This window comes from Castanea sativa, chromosome 4 (assembly GCF_040712315.1).
Source record: "Castanea sativa cultivar Marrone di Chiusa Pesio chromosome 4, ASM4071231v1".
Lineage (NCBI taxonomy): Eukaryota > Viridiplantae > Streptophyta > Magnoliopsida > Fagales > Fagaceae > Castanea > Castanea sativa.
Window position 1 is genome coordinate 41,370,645 of NC_134016.1, and position 20,054 is coordinate 41,390,698.

The following is a 20,054-nucleotide window of genomic DNA, read 5'->3' on the forward strand; positions in this document are numbered from 1 at the left end:
TGGATTGTATCTCAGCCTTCCACTTGAAGGGCCGTTGATTTCTCTTTAGATACTTGTCCCATCATTGCCTTGCTGGTAGCGATAGGGTACGCTGCAGCCTGTGGGGCATTGTTCAGGAGTCATTTTAGAATTAATGCGGTAGGTTGAGTTGGTATAGTGCATTGAATATGGAGGTGATGTGTGTTTTATCTGGAAGTTTCCTCTTGCTCTCACTTTGTACGTCACTACGATCCTCCTCAACCATCAACTTTATGGTCTTGACGACATGTTTCTTATCTCCCGAGAAGTGTCTCTTATTCGAGCTCCTCGGGCGGGTTGTCCTCCTCAGCTTCCTTGATCTAATTGCCCTAACTAGGCTGAGCCTGATCTGATAAATAATTGGGCCCAGTTACATCTCTAGTGGATCCCACTTGATGATTCCTTATCTTTAGGCTTCCTCCTCCCACAATTATTATTTGAATACTCTAAATATATCATTTAATTAATAAAGTTTGGTGCAATTATCTATCAATCATTGCCAATTATAATTGCGTGTTACTTTTAAAGGTATATTAAAAAACAAGATGGGGTATTTGATTTGTTGGTAGACAATGCAAAACTTAATTATTAACATAGTGCATGGGACTTTACCTAAATCTTTAGACTTTTTTGTGTTGTCTTGTACGTGTGCATGAGCATATCCAGTTAAAGCTACCTTTGCTTTAAGGCCTTCCCTTGCTTGTGGAATTGAAAAACTCAATACTTTTTGATGCATTCACATAAACTCATAAAAGTACCAATGTCCCTTTCAAATAAAATGCTCCAAATCCCATTCATATTATTGTGTAAAAGTGAACTGCCAATGAAGCTTTTATTGAATTTGGTAAAAGAATATATAGAATCTGAACCACCATATACACAAAGACAATGCCAACTTTTAAAATTATGCTTTCTTTTTGGCCAAATGAGTAAGAAAATTCACAACACTAACTTAAATAATAAATAATAAAAGCCAGCTGATTGTTGTTTTAAGTGGAAGGTTTAGAATTTAGATGAGAGGCGGCTTTTCAACCTAATTTTCAATCCTTGAACTACAATTAGCTAATTTTAGTTACAATTATGTGACCGTAGCTAGATAGAATTTGTATGGTAGAACCATATTGGTTTACACAAATATTGAAACACACGATAAAAAAAAACCACTCATAATTGAGAGCATTTAAATCCATAATTAAGTTGAGAGGAAATCAGTAAACATTGATTGGAATGTAGTATTCATTGATGATATAAGGAACTAAAATGATTTCACCCAAACTTTGTCCATATAACCTTATCTTATGGTTGTTGTTGTTGATTTTTTAATTTTATTTTAAATTTCCAAAGCAAATATACAAAACAACATATTAGGTGGGAACTTCTCCAAAAAAAAAAAAAAAAAACATATTAGGTGGGAAGGAAATCTGAGATTCTGAATACCCAGGCCCATGAGAAAAAGAAGAAGTGGGCCATTTAGCAAGGTTGTGGGCTGCAATATTTGCTGAAGAAAGTAATATACATATGGTAAGGTGAATTCAATAATTTCTGTGAAGGAGTTTGCAAATTTTTTGTGTAGTTAAAGTCCAACTTGTTAATATTTGCGAAGCCAAATTATTTGTCTTAAAATTGGTTAGTTTTTTCTTGATTTTTGGTGCTCGTATTTCTCAATGGAATTGCAGGCGAATTGAATTTGGACTGGGCCTCTATTTTCAACCACTTTCATGATATCTTTAGGCCGCTTAGCCATGGTGCAGTCAGTAAAGAAATTGGGCTCGGCCTAAGTTAAGAATTAGGATCATGAAGCCCAATCATTACAAATGCTCAAAAGGGCCACACAGACTCGCAGATACAAAATAGCCCAGGGCTGATCACTATACTTGTGTAACCCCACTCCCTCCCCACAAATAAATAACTTTTTAAATGACATAATAGTTTGTACACTTAGATCAAACCATAAATATTTTCTCAAAAAAAAAAAAAAAAAAAAATCAAACCATAAAAAGGAAAAATAAAAATTCATATATATTCTAAAAAATGCTATATCCACAATATTTTCACAACAAAATCATAAGTGGCAGCAACTTGATTCTAATGAGATACAAAATCTCTTTGTTTACAATCTTGCTGCTTGCATGAATATTGTCCCTGGTCTATACAAGTTCGGTTGTAATCCTTGAAGTTTTATGGTGGATCTTTGCTTTGGTGCCATTTAGATTTAGACCAAAGTCTGGCAGTCTCAAGTAAAACTTATTTGGCTTGTTACCTAAGGAAAAAAAAAAAAAATCCGTTTTTGTTTTCCCAGTCTTTCCAACGTAGATGGCATCATTTGAAATAAAGGTATATAACAGTTGGAACTTGAACAGCCTAAAGAATATTTTAAAGCTTCAACTTGAAGATCTTTGCAACCATTAGGTACCATTGGAAGAGGACTTGCAATATTATTGCATGAAGCATGAGAGATTGACTTTTAACCTGGGTGCTGGGTCCAGACTAGCTATACTAAATCAAATAGCTATAATAACAATCTCATGATGAATTGGATTTTAATGATAAACAACTAGGAAATATAAGGGATTAGTCAGCTCAGGTAATAAGAAGCCATGATTGAACCTACTTAAAGGAGTGTATGCTACACTTTATCCCCATTTCAAATGGAGACGTAGTATATTGGTTGTTCAAATGGGTAGATACTGCTCTATGTGATTGTGGTCACAATTCATGTCCATGTCAAAATCTTCAATATTGGAATGGTCAGCCACAACACCTACCCCTTTCGGCCCTTACCCCCACAACAGTCACACACAGAGTTGTCTAGATTCTGGTTAGTGATCATCACCATTTAAAAATGGATCTATTTTAATATTTAAATTAAATATTACAAATTTAAATGGGTAATTTGGTGCCCCATGTAATATATAACTATATGGTTAAATATATGAAGTTAAATCCTAGGTTTCATTTGTTTTGTTATAAAATATTTTCTCACAAACATTTTCAACATTTTGGGGTATATGTTTTGTTGTAAAAACACACACAAATTAAACTTGTCAAATGTTTTCTGGTTTTTTTTTTATTTTTATTTTTTATAACTAAAACATTATCCAAACCATGCGCCCCCCTCCTCCTCTCCCCTCTCTACTCTCTTTCTCACACAGCCCTAGCTCTCCCCTTTCTTCTCTCGATCTTGTAGACTGCTACACTCCTTTCTCTCTTTCTCATGCATAGAGTATGCCTGTGGTTAGACAGAAGGTGAGCCGAGGTTAGTGATCTTTTTGTTGGGGTGAGAAGGTGAGGGGCGGTGATCAATCAATTTGACATTGTAAGTGCGAAGAAAAGCTTCCAATCTACTGATACTCTATTGTCAATTTGTAATTTTTTTTCTTTCTTACTTTTTTTTTGGGTTGGATGGGTGTTTTAATTTCGTTGTAATGATTTAAAATATCTTTTAGGTGTTTTCTAGTTTTGTAATGAGTTTTGGTTGTCAATACTCAATACACATGTTCTGTATATAAAGGAAAATTTCCACATTTTACATCACGTCAAACACCAATAAAATAAATTTTGAAGCATTTTAAGTACTACAACCAAACACCGAAAAATAAAATTTTTTTTCCCTAAAAATGTTTTCATCTGAATATATTTTACCCTAAAAAACATATTATAACGAAACAAACAAAGTGTTAATTCTATTCCTCTTAAATTAGTAGTCCAAAGAAAAATCTCACCAATCTCACAATGCACTCATTATCATATCATTGAATTAATTTGAATTAATTCATTGTTTCCAGCATAATCTTCATCAAAGAAGTTTTTATGATAAATGGTAGTATTTTCAACCACCACATTGTAGGTTGGAAGAAGATTCTTCCGAATCAGACTGAAGCTGAACTTTTTCTTACAATGGACAATAAATTCACATCTTACAAGGTTTTGATAGACGTGAAATTATCAATTGGAAACTACCGAAACAAAATGCTATTGGTGTTCCAGTCCAAATCTTTGGCTACATCAACAGAAACTTAGTCCACCAATCAAATTGAATTTTGAGACCCTATAGCTATCTTCCACAAAATGAATCAACACGGCTCTAATATCAAACAAGAAGGAAGTACTCGAAAATCAAAAAAGAGTTTCAGTGGAGATCTGGTAGGTCAAGCTTTGGGGATGGAGTCAACAAGAACACACATACATCCAACACATGCTTAGTATGAAAAGAAAATTAAGGCTCCAGTCAACCTAAAGGTGGTGATGGGACCCTCACCATGTTACGTAGTTTGCTAAAGTCGCAGGACTTTTATTTTGCTTAATCACTGTTATAATCACTCAAATTTCAAAGCATGAATTCTAAATAGTACATATTCTATTTTCCTTTTAAACTTTAAGAAGCTGAATACCTATGTAGATTCCTTGCCTGCCTGTCAATAAAGACTCAAATAGAAACACTAAGTACAATGCATATGATCTTTTAGTAAAAAACGGTGAAAGACAATTTCTTTTACCTAGACAAAATACTTACAGTTTATCTCTGGCCAATGTTTAAAGAGGTAACACGTGAAACCTTTTGCAGTTTGAGGAGACTTGATTGACATTAGAACAGCCACAAAGCCAAAGGCATGGAAAAATCTTTCTGTCTAATGTGAATATGAATAGCAACACGTCTTCTAGAACTTCATTTTTCATATGAAAAACATTCGAAGGATTTAGGCAACTAATAATGTAAGATTCAAAGTAGTGAACAAGAGAATCAAGTTATCTTGTTGGCAAGAAAGTGAAAGGAGATTAGCAAAAGACCAAAAGGGTATAGTTTCTAAATCTCTGATTATGATTTTCTTCTTCATGAAAAATATTTCAAAAAAGAAATTCAATAAATTTTATACGTATGACACATGTACGGTGTGAGCCTTCAAATTAAGTTAAACACAATCATGTTTACTCACATGCATATATAAAAAATTAATATCCCCCTAATGTCTAGGGCATACACATGCATCTATATGTATCTACAATGTATGTCTACGAATTTGAATCATTCTAGGTGCGTGCTAGTCAATGCCATCATCAACATCATCATCTTCATCTTATAATTATTACTAATTACCACAGATTATTTCAAGTAGATCAGGTAAAACAATGAAATACAACACAGGAAAAGTTGGAGGCACGAAATAGCAAACCCTAGCTCTACAATTAATAGACATGGCCATGGAACACAGTTCCTTATCAGTGAAATTAGGTATACGCTCTTCCAACATTATAATGATCATTATTCATGTACTCAAGAATAAGACATAGAAAAGCATTTATTACATGTCATAAGTGTGAAACACTGAATTTGTCCATAAACATGATTGCACTAACTGTATCTACAGAAAAATCCAGAGAAACCCAACACCAAAATATCTAAAAGAGAAGGAGAGAAAAAGAGAGAGATCAAGAATTTTCCTTTGGGTGATAAACAGTACACATAACCAAATGCAATTATATTGTTTCCATCAATTTTTTTTTTTTGCAAACAAAGTAAACACAAAACTAAAGGATTAGTAGGACATATTAAAGCAGCTAATATGTTTACTTAAAAGATATGAAAATGGAAATAAATCAAAAGCTTATAGAACTTATATGATTTGCTTGATCTAGCAAACAATCGGACCGAGACGCTTGATTCCCCAAGAGCAAGAGTAGTAGGATCCTTTCAAAGAGAAAAGACCCTTCACACTCATGAAAGGTACTAGGGTTTTCAGCTCAGAGAGAAGAAACCCTTGTCATCATCATCGTCTTCATCATCATCGTCATCATCTTTTTCTTCCTCTTCTTCTTCTTGGGTTGTTTGTTTTTTCGGTTTTTGTTGTAGGTGGTGATGGTGGTGAGAAGGTTGGTGGATGAAGATAAAAGAAGTGGGAGTGGTGAGGGGGTAATGATGATGGTGGTGAAGAGTGAGAGAGAAGGGCAAGGGCAAGGAGGAGGGCATGATGATTGCTGTTGGGTGATGCCGTTGAAAGGTTGAAGAAAAATCCAAAGTATTGCGTGCCATCTCTCAGAGAGAGAGAGATAGACTATAATTGAGACCCACTCTCTCTCCTGTGGAAGGAATTATCACGAAACCCATGGTGATAGCTTTTCCATGCCCCCCAGCTCTTGTTTTCACATAAAAGGAAAGAATACATTATTTTTTTCTATCAAATAAATAATAAATCAGGTGCAACAGTTTTTTGTGGCCTTGGCTGCAGTACCCAATCACATTGCTGCAAAAGGTGTCACTTGGGAAGTACCTTGCAGCTAAATTTTTTAAAGAAAGTGTGGACACAATTGGTCAGAACCTTGACATGTGTGAAGGTAAGTAATAAGATAAAAAAAAAAAAAGGAAAGTAAATACATGCAAAGATGATTATTTACCAACTACAATAGCATATATTATCAAGTAATGACAATAATTTTAAAAGAATAAATATAGGTAAATCATAAAAGTCACGTTATTTCAATTACAACATTTCATAAAATATGGTTGTTTGTGTAAATTCATTATTCTTTATATACATGTTTAGCAATATATATATATATATATATATATATATATTTATATATTCTTTATATACATATATGCTTGCTTTAGTTTTAATTGAGTAGTACAGTTAAAGGCTGTTTGTGATTGTATATGGAGTTGATGAAATGCTTGAACTTTATTGGGTTAAGGTAAAGTTGGAATTTGGCAGGGACAATGTTATAAGTTTAACTAGAATAAGAAATATAGAATGACAGAGGAATCATAGAGCAGAGAAATTAATGACAAGGTGAGAGAATCGAAAAATCATGTTTGTGTGTGTGAGTATAAGAGAAAGAGATAGAGAGAGAGGTGGTACTTTGAGGCAGAATGTGTAAACTTGTGCGTATATTGGCTGGCCTGCAAAAGCACTTCAATAAATAGAAATGGAGACAAAAAAATGTTAGTTACTGTTCCCCAAATGTGTCAATCTTTCTGTTAAAAATGAAATTATTCCTTTTTTTTTTTTTTTTGGAGCTGTTTTCTTCTTATAGTTTTGAGTTTGAAAGTAAATAATTCATTGTCTACAACGGAAAAAGGATAAGATTCCCCACATAAGCATATTTTGAAGGGATCAACTCAGTATTCTCTACCTGATCTGAAAATCTGCATTATCTAAACTCTAAAGTAATCAAACACCTGATGTGTATTCATACTGTATGTGGAAAGATAAAAAAAAAGTAGCCTTTCATTTTTTTATTTTTAATTTCTTGTCTTCCTTTACTACTTTCTGTACATCTTTTTGATCCCTTAAACACCACCTTCTCCCACTCTTAATTCAATGCAATTTCATGACTAATCTGTCCAATGTTTGGGTAATAACACTCGAAAATTTAATATAATATATAAAGATATTACTTAATTCAAAAACTTAAATCAATGGATATAAACATATGATATAATTTTAACCGCTCAATCTTGTCATTATTAATCAATGTGAGCACAGATAGACCTAGGATTTCAAGCTATAGGAGCCAGAGTATAAGCAAAATAAAAATTCCAAATAAGCATCCATATATATAATATTAATAAACTGTCAACCAAAACAAATACTTGATCATTATTTCTTAATACATTAAGATGCAATCATCTACCAACAAAGATTAAAAAAAAAGTACAAAATAATATCATTTTTTTATTACTGGGCTGGCTAGGATTTTAAAATTTTTTTAAAAAAATTGTTAAATTTTGGGTTGGGTAATTGTTAGTTGCACTGGCTGAGCTGATTGGAGGGAATGGGGGCCTAAGATTTTGGAAGAGAAGGATCCCAATTGCAAAAAATAAAAAATATAACTAGTAAAAAAAATTTCTTAGGGCTAGGGGGGCCTAGGCTCCCTTGGGTCCACCCCTAAATGTGAGACTTCATTACTTGATAAATCAACCACTTTACAATCGAATATGCTAACATACTAATGTATAGAATATAGATCTCTTTTTATTTTTTTCATCTATTTATTTACTTTTTTGACTTCTTCCATACATGTATTTTATCCCTAATACATCAACTACTCCTATCCCATCTAAGAGAGCTTGATTTCTCAAACTCTTAACTGAATGCTATTCCATCATGACAAAACTGTCCAATGTTTATTGAGCTATCAGCTATGTATTCGAATCACAACCCAAAAATCTATTTTCTTAATCATCTAATCATGCATCTTATCATTTAGGCAACTAATAATAATAATAATCTAGTAATGGAAACAGTTTTTTGATGGCTGCTTATCCTTCCTAGGATGACCCGAATGTTTTAAATTTTTATTCCATTTCAAAACATGTTTCAACACATCATGTTTCCTTTCTCCATAATTGACACCCACAAGCAACGTGATAATTGCTCTTACCATTATGCTTTGTCAAGATCGGAGAAAAAAGAGGAGAATATTATTTATCCTGTTGTACTTGTCAACATTTTCATATCGCTTTCCCCTCCTTTACAAATGTTACGCTATTATTTGAAAAACAAATGGTGGGAAGTGAAAAAGAAAATAATACATAGTGTGAGGAATTAGCTTATCGTTTAGCTGTTATATTTTCCACTAGTTTGTATTCACGTTTTTTCCGAAATTGAATATGGTTATTATTTTTTTTTAAAAGAAGGAGAAGAAAGATAAAACTTCTTGGACATAAAGTCCCAGAAACCTAACTAGTTATAAATTCTTGCATATTATATATATATTAGTTTAGTGGGTCTAAATATGGTTCAGTTCAAGGGCGGCTTCAGATATTTTTTTTAGGGTGAACTTAAATTAGACAAAATTTAATAAAAAGAAAACTTCATATATTGACGACAAAAAGCACACACACATGCAAACACATAAAGTGTTACAATTTCCTTCTATGAATTTTTTTTTATATTTTGAAATCGTTACATAATAGTCTAATAATCAATGTTACAAGTTACATCTCTTTCAAAATTTTAGTTAAATAAAATTGGCTTTTTTATTTTTATTTTTGCTAGTAATTAAGGACCTAATATGTTAAGGGGACTAAACTTTAAGGACAAAGTTTGACTACAAACTAAATTGTAACACATGGCTACAACTCTCACTAAAAAAAATTAATATTGCTACATATTTTGAAAATCTAACAGTTGAATTATATTTTATCTTTATGTTCTTAAAACACATGTCAAATTTCATATCAATCTGATGTTATTACTATTTAATCCATAAACTTATTTTTTGTGTATAATTAGACTACAAAAATTTGAAATTTAAACATTTGATTGATGACATAGCCATTGATCTTTGATCTTCTTGAAATTTTGCAAGTATGGAGGATATAAGAAGAAATTGCAATTAAATAGTGGATTTGTCAAAATTCACATCCAATAAAAAAAATATTGAATGGAGTTGTAGCCTTAGCTTAAAACCAAGTTTGTTGCCAAATTTTGTCCAAAGTTTAATTATGTTGGGCCTAAAAAATATTTAGGGTGGTCACAAAGTTTTTTTAAGGATAAAAAAATCATAAATTTTTAAAACTTATACATAATAATAATATTTTTTCCAAGTTAGGGTGGTCTTGTGACCACCCTGGACTAGATAGAGCTGCCAGTGGTTCGGTTGACATTCCTACAATGAATTTGTTGATTAAAGGAACATCTGCTGAAGATAGGTATAAACTGAAAAGTATAAGGAGACTAACGTCAGAAAGAGTGCAGTTTTGGTGTTGGCGTGTGAGTGTATTCCCTTATCTTATCCCCCTTCCCCTATATGTGTGTGTGTGTGTGTTAATTTGTTTCTAAAAAAAAAAGATACTCAGTGCTGTTAAGTTGTCCCACATTGATAAGGTGTGATATTGATAAGGGATTTATCACTTGCTCTGCAATACTAACTGCCGCATGCAATTTTGGTGTTGGCGTATGACTGTATTACCTTATCTCATCCCCCTTTCCCTATATATTTATGTGTGTGTGTGTTTGTTTGTTTCTAAAATTAAAAAAAAAAACGTCAGAAAGAGTGCGAGTTGGATGAGCAAAGGGAGAGTCTTTGGTAGAATGTCTTCGGGCGAGTTAGAGAGACCCTGAGAAAGTTAGAGAGAGTCCTCGGGCTGGTTAGAGAGAGAGAGAGAGACAGACACAGAGAGAGTCCGTCCCTAAACCAAATGGTTTTATTTTTTTATAGAGAGGTGTGGTTGTAGGTGCTCATGAAAATATGTAGTTATAAGTGTTTTTTGAGTAGGACCTCCATAATTAGCGTTTGTTTAAGACATTAACCATCGTGATCTCAGCCTGCCAAACTTCTTAACAGTCCAAACAGACCCCTTGAGGCGGGGTTAATTGCTCCTATTAGTTTCACTTAAAAAGAAATTGCTTTCATAATAGATAGTATGATAAATTTAGGGTAGTAAAACGACCCATTTAAGCCTTTGTTCAATGCTCAATGACTTTTAAGTTTGACCCTGATAAAGTCACCCACATAAGCCAGTCTTTTGCTTCACTTTTCTCCTTTATGGTGAAAATTATTGTGGCAAAACCCAAGTAGTTTGATAAAAAAAGGAAAAGTTAAGCTCTAGAAAAGTGAAAAATTTTCGGAGATTCAAGATCTTTTTAGCACCGAACAAAGTCCAAACGCAATACCCAAAAGTTCACAGGATTTCATGTCGCCCCAGTCTTTATCGCTCTCTTATTGTTCGATTCCATTCTGGCATCAAATATCAATGTATCCAAAAAGAACATGCTATATCTCACTTTATAATCTTCTATTAATCTACAGGCATATCTTTGTCCAATATGGTCAGTTGTCTTTGTTTTCTCTTTTGCTGGACATATATGAGTAGTCAAATTTGGATTGTAATGTACAATAATAATAATAATAATAATAATAATAATATTTAAGAAGGAGAGAGAGAAAGAGAAAACGAACCTCCCTACATTCTAAGGCCTACCCAAGTTCTAATACACATTTTCTCATTTTAAACAATATTACACACATTTTCACTCATTTTTTTACCCACACGTATATCAAAAGTATCCAAACAACATTACTCAAACTCCTCTTCCAAATGGGTCCTAAGACTTTGCACACTTTTAATTTTGGGGCTAAATAGAAGACTGAAAAGTTAACGTATCCCCTAATAACATTGGTTTATAAATTATTTTTGAAAAACTTTTATAGGAAAATAAAAAAATAACTATTTTTTTTTATATTTTCTATGAAAGTGATATTAAAATTTTCTTTAATTGATTTATTAACCAATATCTTAAGGACATGCATTAACAAGTTCCGTAGAAGAATTTCACTGTTAACATCTTACTTCAAAAGAATTGTAATGAAGTGATTTGAATATATTAATAAGTGAGAGGCAGCAATGATATAAATGATTAAAACAAGTTTCTACAAGTTTCTCATAAAACATAAACCACTGTCGTGGGTTTTTTTTTGTTTTTTTCCTGGTGTGAACTAAACTTCTCTTTCAATTTTCAACGAGAGACCAAGGAACTTTATAAAGTTACGCATGCACTCTTTTTTCTTTCTTTGGCTAATCAGACATAGATGCTCTCGCGTACTATATGAGTATATTCCACGTCCCCCATTTAAGACTAAGATAAACAATATTGTATTTTTTTTTTATATAAATAATTTTAATCTATAGCGTATACTCTTGATAAATGTTCTTTATTATTATACAAGATGATTTTTTATTATCAAATAAAGACATCCTAAATTTTTTATTTTATGACAAATTTTACCAGTTAAACTAACTGGAACTCACTTATATAAACAACCTTAATTGTTTTGATTCGAAAGATTGAGATAAAGAATATTTATGCAATAAGTTACCAAACCAAACGTAATAGAATCTCTTGCCATTTTTTTTTTGGTAGGAACTAGGAACCATGACATAGAAATCAAACCGCTACTAGTGAGAAGGACGGGGACCCATGCTAGCTATCTTTATGTGATTCCACCGCAAATGCACAGGGATTAGTAGCTAGGTAGTGTGGTTCCTATGACTCAACAGAGAAAAGTGCTTTTCATTTCATTAGTGCTATGACCTGTTTGGTTCCAAAAATCTGCATATCATCATTACAATATGAAAGTGGGTAGCACCAACTTAGCTTTGGAAAATATTATAAATACAAGCTCAAAAGTAACATGCAACATTCATACACTTTCTAAAGTCTAAATTCTAAAGGGTAAATTTTATAACATAAAACTGGTTTTTCCAACATGCATGGGGTGTGTAAATGGAACCTTTGCAGCAAGCCCAACTTTTAGAATCTAGCCCAAGCTAACGAGACTCTTTTTTGGTCTATAGGATTTATTTTTTTATTATTTTTTTAGTTTTTAATTTTTTGAAAGGATCTATAGGAGTTAAGAGTGTGTTTAGATGATCTTATTTTTATTAATTAGCTTTTTTGTTGTTGTTGGTTTTCTTTTTAATTAAAAGAAATTTATACCTAAATAAAAGTAGGGTTTTAACAAGTAGCACCTAATTGAATAAACAAAATAACTTAAAATATAATGTCATCCAAATAGAACCTTTAAAGATTATACAATGAGTTCTCTCTCTTTAACCCCTCTTTTCTACAAGATCCCATTTCAGATCTTTGTTATGAAGCCAAAAACATTTCTCACTACATTAGTTCGTACTTCTAAATTTCAAGCTTTTTTAATAAATGAAAATGCTAAGATTATTTTTTGAAATGAATATTCAGAAAAAATATTGTATAAAGTGAAGTAGGAGTTCTATAACTTAGTCCAATCAATACATATGTTACACACATGACGCACGGTCCATGACCTTATCTCCAATTTCACACACCATCACATTATATATTGTATAATAAAAATTGTATACTACATATTATGGTTATGTAAAATAAATACCTTACACGATCATTTCATATTTTTTCTTTATAACGCAATCTATTTATTTTACCTAATATTTTTTTTTAATACCAAATCATCAAAAGATTTTTCTCTACACAAAAAATACATTGTGTAGGGTCATTGGGTCCAGAAATATGTGTAGGATAGCCCAAAAGTATTTTTTAGGCTAAATGCCCAATCCGAGGACACTGAATGATCCGACGATGTACGAATGTCAATTCACAAAGCAATAGTAAATAGTAAAGAGGTAATGCCTAAACAAGTATGTCCAAGAAGATGGTCCGATGAGCATTATGTCCTCAGCTTTAAATAGCCGAGATTGGTAAAAGGCTGGTAAACATCCATAGGCAGGTAAACATCCATAGGCAATGTTCTAGAAAATCCTATAGGTAAGGGTAAACATGGTACACGTGGAAGATAAGAAGAAGGGCGGTGGAATATCTATTATAAAACTGTTACCACTGCCCCGCATTGAATGCTCTGCAACTGCTATTCTAGCCGCATTAGTGGAGAAGTGAGACCTAAGTATCAGAGTTTAGTCTGGCTCTTGTCTCCAAAGACTTCAGGGAAGGTGGATGGGACAAGTATCTAAACCAGCAATCTAACCCTGACATGGAGGATGAAGAGGAGAAGAAGGAAGGAATATAAAAGGAAGAAGGGACCTTCAGCAAAGGGGAGCGGAAAAAACAGAGGAAAAATACTGTATACCTCACTATCCATAACTGTATCCTATCTTGAGTAGAAATAATAGAAATCATCCTCGGCTGGTATCCGAGGAGAGGATTCTTTCTTGTAAACAGTTCCTTGTCATGTATCATTGTGATAAAAACCCATCATTTTTGTTATCTAACATCACTAGAACCTAAATTTGAAGCCCACTCTCTACAAATTTTATTGTAAAAGGCCTTTCAGGCCCATCCCTTGCAGTCTGCGGGTTCGGGCTCAAATTGTGCCCTTACAATTGGCACTGTCTGTGGAAAATTTTGTGTTCTAGGAGGTTTAGCATTATGGTAGGCTCAGGTCCATATCGTGCAAAGTCTGTAGGGTCCCAGCGTAAGAATCACTCCTTGCATCTTGAGCACGAAGAAGACCGAGAGGGTAGTGTATATACAACGCACACTAGCAGAAGTAGGAGTGATTCACGAGGAGAAAGCAGAGTTCCTCACGAGGAAAATACTAAGGCCATGCAGAAGGATATTAACTGCCTAAAAAAGAAGTTAAGTTGCAAGAGGCGAAGGCGAACCCCTTCTTTCTTCGATCCCTCTTCTGAGGGCTCTAGGGATGACAATTACAGGTAGAGGTCAAGGACTCCCCTAGATGAGTCATTCTCCTACAAGGAAGACAACCAGCATAAATGAAAGGGTAAAAATTCCTTTACCGGGGGCTTGGGGAATAATGCTATGGGTAGGGCATTGCATCAAATCTCCAAGTCACCCTTCACACGCAGGGTGGAAGAAGGGAAGCTTTCTCGGCGCTTCACACAGCCAGCTTTCACCATTTACAATGGTCGAACAGATCCTGTGAAGCATGCGAGTCATTTCAATCAGAGGATGGCGGTGCATTCTAAGAATGAAACTTTGGTGTGCAAAGTCTTCCCCTCCAGCATAGGACCTGTGGCGATGAGGTGGTTTGATGGCTTGAGAGTAGGTTCTATTAATTCTTTCTGGGAACTTACTAGAGTATTTGGTTCTCGTTTCATTACATGCAGTAGAGTTCCTCGGCCTTTAGATTCCTTATTATCCATGGCCATGAGAGAAGGAGAAACCTTGAAGACATACTCAGACAGATACTGGGAGATGTTCAATGAGATTGATGGGGACTTCGATGATGTGGCGATAAGGACCTTTAAGGTCGGCCTGCCTGCAGAGCACAACTTGAGGAAATCTTTAACAAAAAAACCTGTAAGGAGTGTACGTCGACTCATGGATTGCATCGATGAATATAAAAGGGTTGAGGAAGATCAACAGCAAGGGAAGGGAAATGCAAAGGTTATCCCTCAGAAGAGGAGGGATTTTAGGTTGGACAGATACAACAACAACAGCAGGCCCCGAAGAGATTTTGCGACGCAAACTGGCCCTACCACTCCTCAGGTGGTTAATACCATCTTTAAGGAACCAGTGCACCAAATTTTGGAGAAAATAAGGAATGAACCATACTTCAAATGGCCCAATAAGATGGCGGGGACCCCATGAGGCGCAATCAGAATCTTTAGTGCCAGTATCACTAAGAGAGGGGTCATACCATTGAGGATTGTCGGACTCTGTGGAATCATCTAGAGTAGCTGGTTAAAGAGGGAAGGTTAAAGCAATTTTTGTATCGGCCAAATGGGCAGGGAAACCACTCCGGGGCGGTATACCAAGGCAGCACTTCATCAAGGCCTCCTCTAGGTACGATCAATGTTATTTTTGCTACACTTGGAAGAACTGGCTCTCATCCTTCCAAGGTGATGTCTATGGCTCGGACGCTGGCTAAGGATTCTAGTCATGAGCCGAAGAGGATTAAGGGGAGTATCCTACCATTTTTGGGTTTCTCAGAAGAGGACAAGATCGGGACTATCCAACTACATGATGATGCTTTGGTGGTTACGTTGAGGATAGGGGCTACGATGTGAGAAGGGTAATGGTTGATTAAGGCAGTGGTGCAGATATCATGTACCCTGACTTTTCAAAAGGTTAAACTCAAGGCTTGAAGATCTGGCGGCTTATGATTCGCCATTAATAAGCTTTGAGGGGAAGGGTGTCATACCAAATGGGCAAATTAGGTTGTCTGTGCAATCAGACCCAGAAGTGGTAAACGTGGATTTCATTGTGGTAGACATCTATTCTCCCTACACGGCCATTGCGGTAAGACCTTGGTTGCATGCTCTGGGTGCCTTGTCCTCAACTCTACATGTCAAAGTCAAATTTTCGTCTGGGATTAGATAGAGGAACTGCTTGGAAGTCAATCTGTGGCTAGACAGTGCATGACAGCTGCAATTCTGCATCAGCTTGGGCCGGAGTTCTCGGCCTCGGCTGAAGGGAGGCCATAGCAATCAATGTCTCTGGCCACGACCAGGGTACCATCGGTAGAAGAATCTGTGTGTGAGGAATTGGAGAAGGTTCTTATAGATGACGACCCTGAGAAATTCTTTTAGGTGGGAGTTCAATTGCCACCTGAAAAGAAAGCGAAGCTGGTTATGTTTTTAAAGAAGAATGTGGATGTATTTGCATGGAATGCTTACGAGGCCCCCGGGGTTGATCCGAGTTTCATTTGTCATCATTTGAATGTCAATCCAGCTGTAGTACCGAGGAGGCAACCACCTCGGCACTCCTTTAAAGAGCATTCTGAGGTTGTTAAGGAAGAGGTGTTAAAACTCAAGAAGGCTGGTGCTATTAAAGAGGTGTTTTATCCTGAATGGTTGGCACATACAGCGGTGGTAAAGAAGAAGAATGGGAAGTGAAGAATATGCGTGGACTTCACAGATCTGAACAAGGCTTGTTCTAAGGATTCTTTCCCAATGCCTCAGATAGATCAGTTGGTAGATGCTACTGTCGAGCATCCTTGGATGAGTTTTTTGGACGCTTTCCAAGGTTATCATCAAATACCTTTAGCTTTAGAGGACCAAGAGAAGACTACATTTGTGACTCCTATGGGAAATTAACATTATAAGGTAATGCCTTTCAACTTGAAGAACGCTAGAGCTACCTATCAAAGGATGATGACAAGGATGTTTGAGCCACAGCTGGGAAAGACTATTAAAGTATATGTGGACGACATGGTGGTGAAAAGCAAAGCGATTTCCATGCATAAGGAAGATCTTAATGATACTTTTCAGACGCTGAGGAGGTATAAATTGCGACTTAATGCCTCTAAGTGTTCTTTTGGTGTGGGATTAGGCAAGTTTCTAGGTTACATGGTAACTCATCGGGGGATTGAGGTTAATTCTGCTCAAGTCAAGGCAATTAACAATTTACACCCACCTCGGAATCCCAATGAGGTTCAAAGGTTGACAAGGATGACAGCTGCCCTCAATCGGTTTATTTCTCGGTCCGCAAATAGGTGTAGACCTTTCTTCCAGTTGTTGAATAAGTGGAAGGGGTTTGAGTGGACTGAGAAGTGTACCTCGGCTTTTCAATAACTTAAGGAATATCTTTCACGACCACCCATTATGTCTCGGCCAGAAATTGATGAAGTTCTATTCGCATATATTGCGGTGGCTAATCATGCAGTTAGTTTGGTTCTTATACGAGATGATAATAATGTACAGAGACCAGTTTATTACGTGAGCAAGTCTTTGCATGAGGCCGAGGTGCATTATTTATCATTGGAAAAGGCAATCCTAGCAGTGGTGCATGCTACGCGTAGGCTTCCCCATTACTTCCAATCTCATACAGTTGTTGTTTTGATTCAACTCCCTCTTAAGTCTATACTTCAGAGTGCAGATTACACGGGAAAGATTGCCAAATGGGGTACCATCCTAGGGGATTTTGATATCAAATATATGCCTCGCACCTCTGTAAAGGGATAAGTCCTTGCAGATTTGATGGCAGAATTTACTGAGTCCTCATTGGAAGAAAATGTTAAGGGATTGGACATGAATGAAAAACCAGTTGGCATGATCTTGTGCAAAGAACTATTATTGTGGAAAATGTATGTTGACGGAGCAGTGAATAAAAGAGGATCTGGTATGGGGCTAGTTTTGGTGTCCCCTGAGGGAATTACTTTTGAGAAATCCTTGAGATTGGGGTTCTCGACCACCAACAATGAGGTAGAATATGAAGCTCTACTGGCCGAAATGGACATGGTTCATAAAATGGGTGGAAAAATGGTACAAATGTTCTCGGATTCACAATTGTTAGTAGGCCAAGTGGAAGGGAAGTTAGAGGCAAGAGATCCAAGAATGCAGGGATACCTAACTTAGGTCAGGTATATACAGTCCAAATTTGAGTCTTTTTCCTTATTACATATATCCAGGTGTGGGAATACCCTTGCTGATTCTTTGGCCACACTCGCGACATCCTCGGCACAAAGCTTACCTCGGGTCATCCTTGTTGAAGATCTGTGAAAACCTACTGGGACGAATAATGATGCCATCCAAATTCATCAAATTAGGGTGGGACCTAGTTGGATGGATGCAATAGTGACCTTCCTCAAAGATGATATCTTGTCCAAAGAAAAGTCTGAAGCAGATAAGGTACGCAGCAAAGCACATCGGTTCTGGTTGTCCGAGAACCAGAAATTGTACAAGCGCTCTTTTTTAGGACCATATTTGTTATGTATACACCCAGAAGCAACGGAATTACTTTTAGAAGAGTTGCATGAAGGAATTTGCGGAAGTCACACAAGAGGAAGGTCTTTAGCTCATAGAGCTTTTACTCAGAGGTATTGGTGGCCCAATATGCAGCGAGAGGTACAAGATTATGCAAAGAAGTGTGACCAGTGTCAGTGATTTGCTCCCAACATCTATCAGCTAGGGGGTGTCCTTAATCCTCTATCTAGTCCATGGCCTTTTGCTCAATGGAGCTTGGACATTGTGGGGTCTTTCCCAAACGTAGCAGGAAATAGGAGGTGGTTGCTCGTTGGAACAGATTATTTCACTAAATAGGTTGAAGCTGAGTCATTGTCGAATATCAGGGATATGGAGGCGAAGAAGTTTGTCTGGAAAAACATTGTCACTAGGTTTGGAATCCCTCATACCCTCATTTCAGGTAACGGCCTACAATTTGATAGTAAGACCTTTAGAAGATATTATTGTAATCTAGGCATCACAAATAGATATTTCACTCCAGCTTATCCTCAAGGGAATGGGCAGACCGAGACGGTCAATAAAGTGATAGTCAATGGGCTCAAGAAAAGGTTAGATGATGCTAAGGGAAGATGGGTGGAAGAATTGCCACATGTCTTGTGGACATATCGAACTACACCACGAAGGTCCACAGGAGAAAAATCATTCTCTATGACTAATGGAGCCAAGGCTGTAATACCTCTAGAAACTGAATTCCCAACACTAAGGACGAGCTCTTTCACTCCAGGCAATAATGACAATATATTGGAGAAAAGCCTAAACTTAGTTGAGGAACGGCGAGAGAATGCCATGGTTCAGCTAGCTTATTATCAACACAAACTCAAGCAGGAGTATGATTCCCATGTAAAGCTACGGCCACTTGCACCTGGAGACTTGGTACTAAGGAAAGTTTTGGGCACTACAAAGAACCCAACATGGGGAAAACTGGGGCCCAACTAGGAAAGACCTTATCGTATTACCTCAGTCGCGGGCATAGGGGCTTATAATCTTGAAGATCTAGATGAACATGTTGTACAACGTCCCTGAAATGTAAATAACCTACGAAAATACTATTATTAAATGAAAGGCACTTCTGCCATTTTATTTCTATTGACACTGTATTGCGTTGATTATCATCTTTTTAAATATCAAATTGAAACTTGGTTATGTCTGATCCTTGGACCACATACCTTGTCTAAATTGATATTTTTTTAAGTGTTGAATAGAACCTGAGTTATGCCTGGTTCTCGGATCATCTACTTTGGGGAAATTAACACTTCAATTTATTTTTCTATGTATCAAACTGAAGCTTGGTCATGCCTGATCCTCGGACCACATAACTTGTCTAAATTGATATTTTATTAAGTCTTGACCAGAACCTGAGTTATGCTTGGTCCTCGGATCATTTACTTTGGGGAAATTAACACTTCAATTCATTTTTCTATGTATCAAACTGAAGCTTGGTTATGCCTGATCCTCGGACCACATACCTTGTCTAAATTGATATTTTATTAAGTGTTGAACAGAACCTAAGTTATGCCTGGTCCTCGAATCATCTACTTTGGAGAAATTAATACTTCAATTCATTTTTCTAAGTATCAAACTGGAGCTTGGTCATGCCTGGCTCCTCGAACCACATGCCTTGTATAAATTGATGTTCTTATTAAGTGTTGAACAAAACCTTAGTTACGTTTAGTCCTCGGATCATCCTTTCTAGGGAAATTAACGCTTCTTAGTTTCCACGTATCTTAGATATGTTGATATTCTATTGAGCAATGGTTAAAATTTAATTATGATTGATCCTCGGCCTGTTTATGTTTAATGTGAATCCAGGCCTAAGTTTGCCCTTCTGCTTGCAAAACTTGAAGACTCCCAAAAATAGTGAGAACTAGATGGAAGC

At 35.8% G+C, this 20,054-nt stretch overlaps 1 protein-coding gene across 1 annotated transcript; it reads left to right on the plus strand.

Annotated features, from left to right (window-relative positions):
- The first annotated feature begins 14,633 nt into the window (after positions 1–14,633).
- On the plus strand, positions 14,634–15,502 carry LOC142632918 (uncharacterized). Its single transcript, XM_075807230.1, has 2 exons — positions 14,634–14,801; positions 15,224–15,502. Exons 1-2 carry the CDS (start codon positions 14,634–14,636, stop codon positions 15,500–15,502), a joined length of 447 nt encoding a protein of 148 aa, XP_075663345.1.
- The last annotated feature ends 4,552 nt before the right edge of the window (positions 15,503–20,054 follow it).

Excerpts from the sequence above, each read along its gene's own strand:
- LOC142632918 (XM_075807230.1), top strand. The coding sequence starts at position 14,634 with ATGGCCATGAGAGAAGGAGAAACCTTGAAGACATACTCAGACAGATAC. Across the intron at positions 14,802-15,223 it reads CAAAAAAACCTGTAAGGAGT|GGAAACCACTCCGGGGCGGT; the intron begins GTACGTCGACTC and ends CCAAATGGGCAG.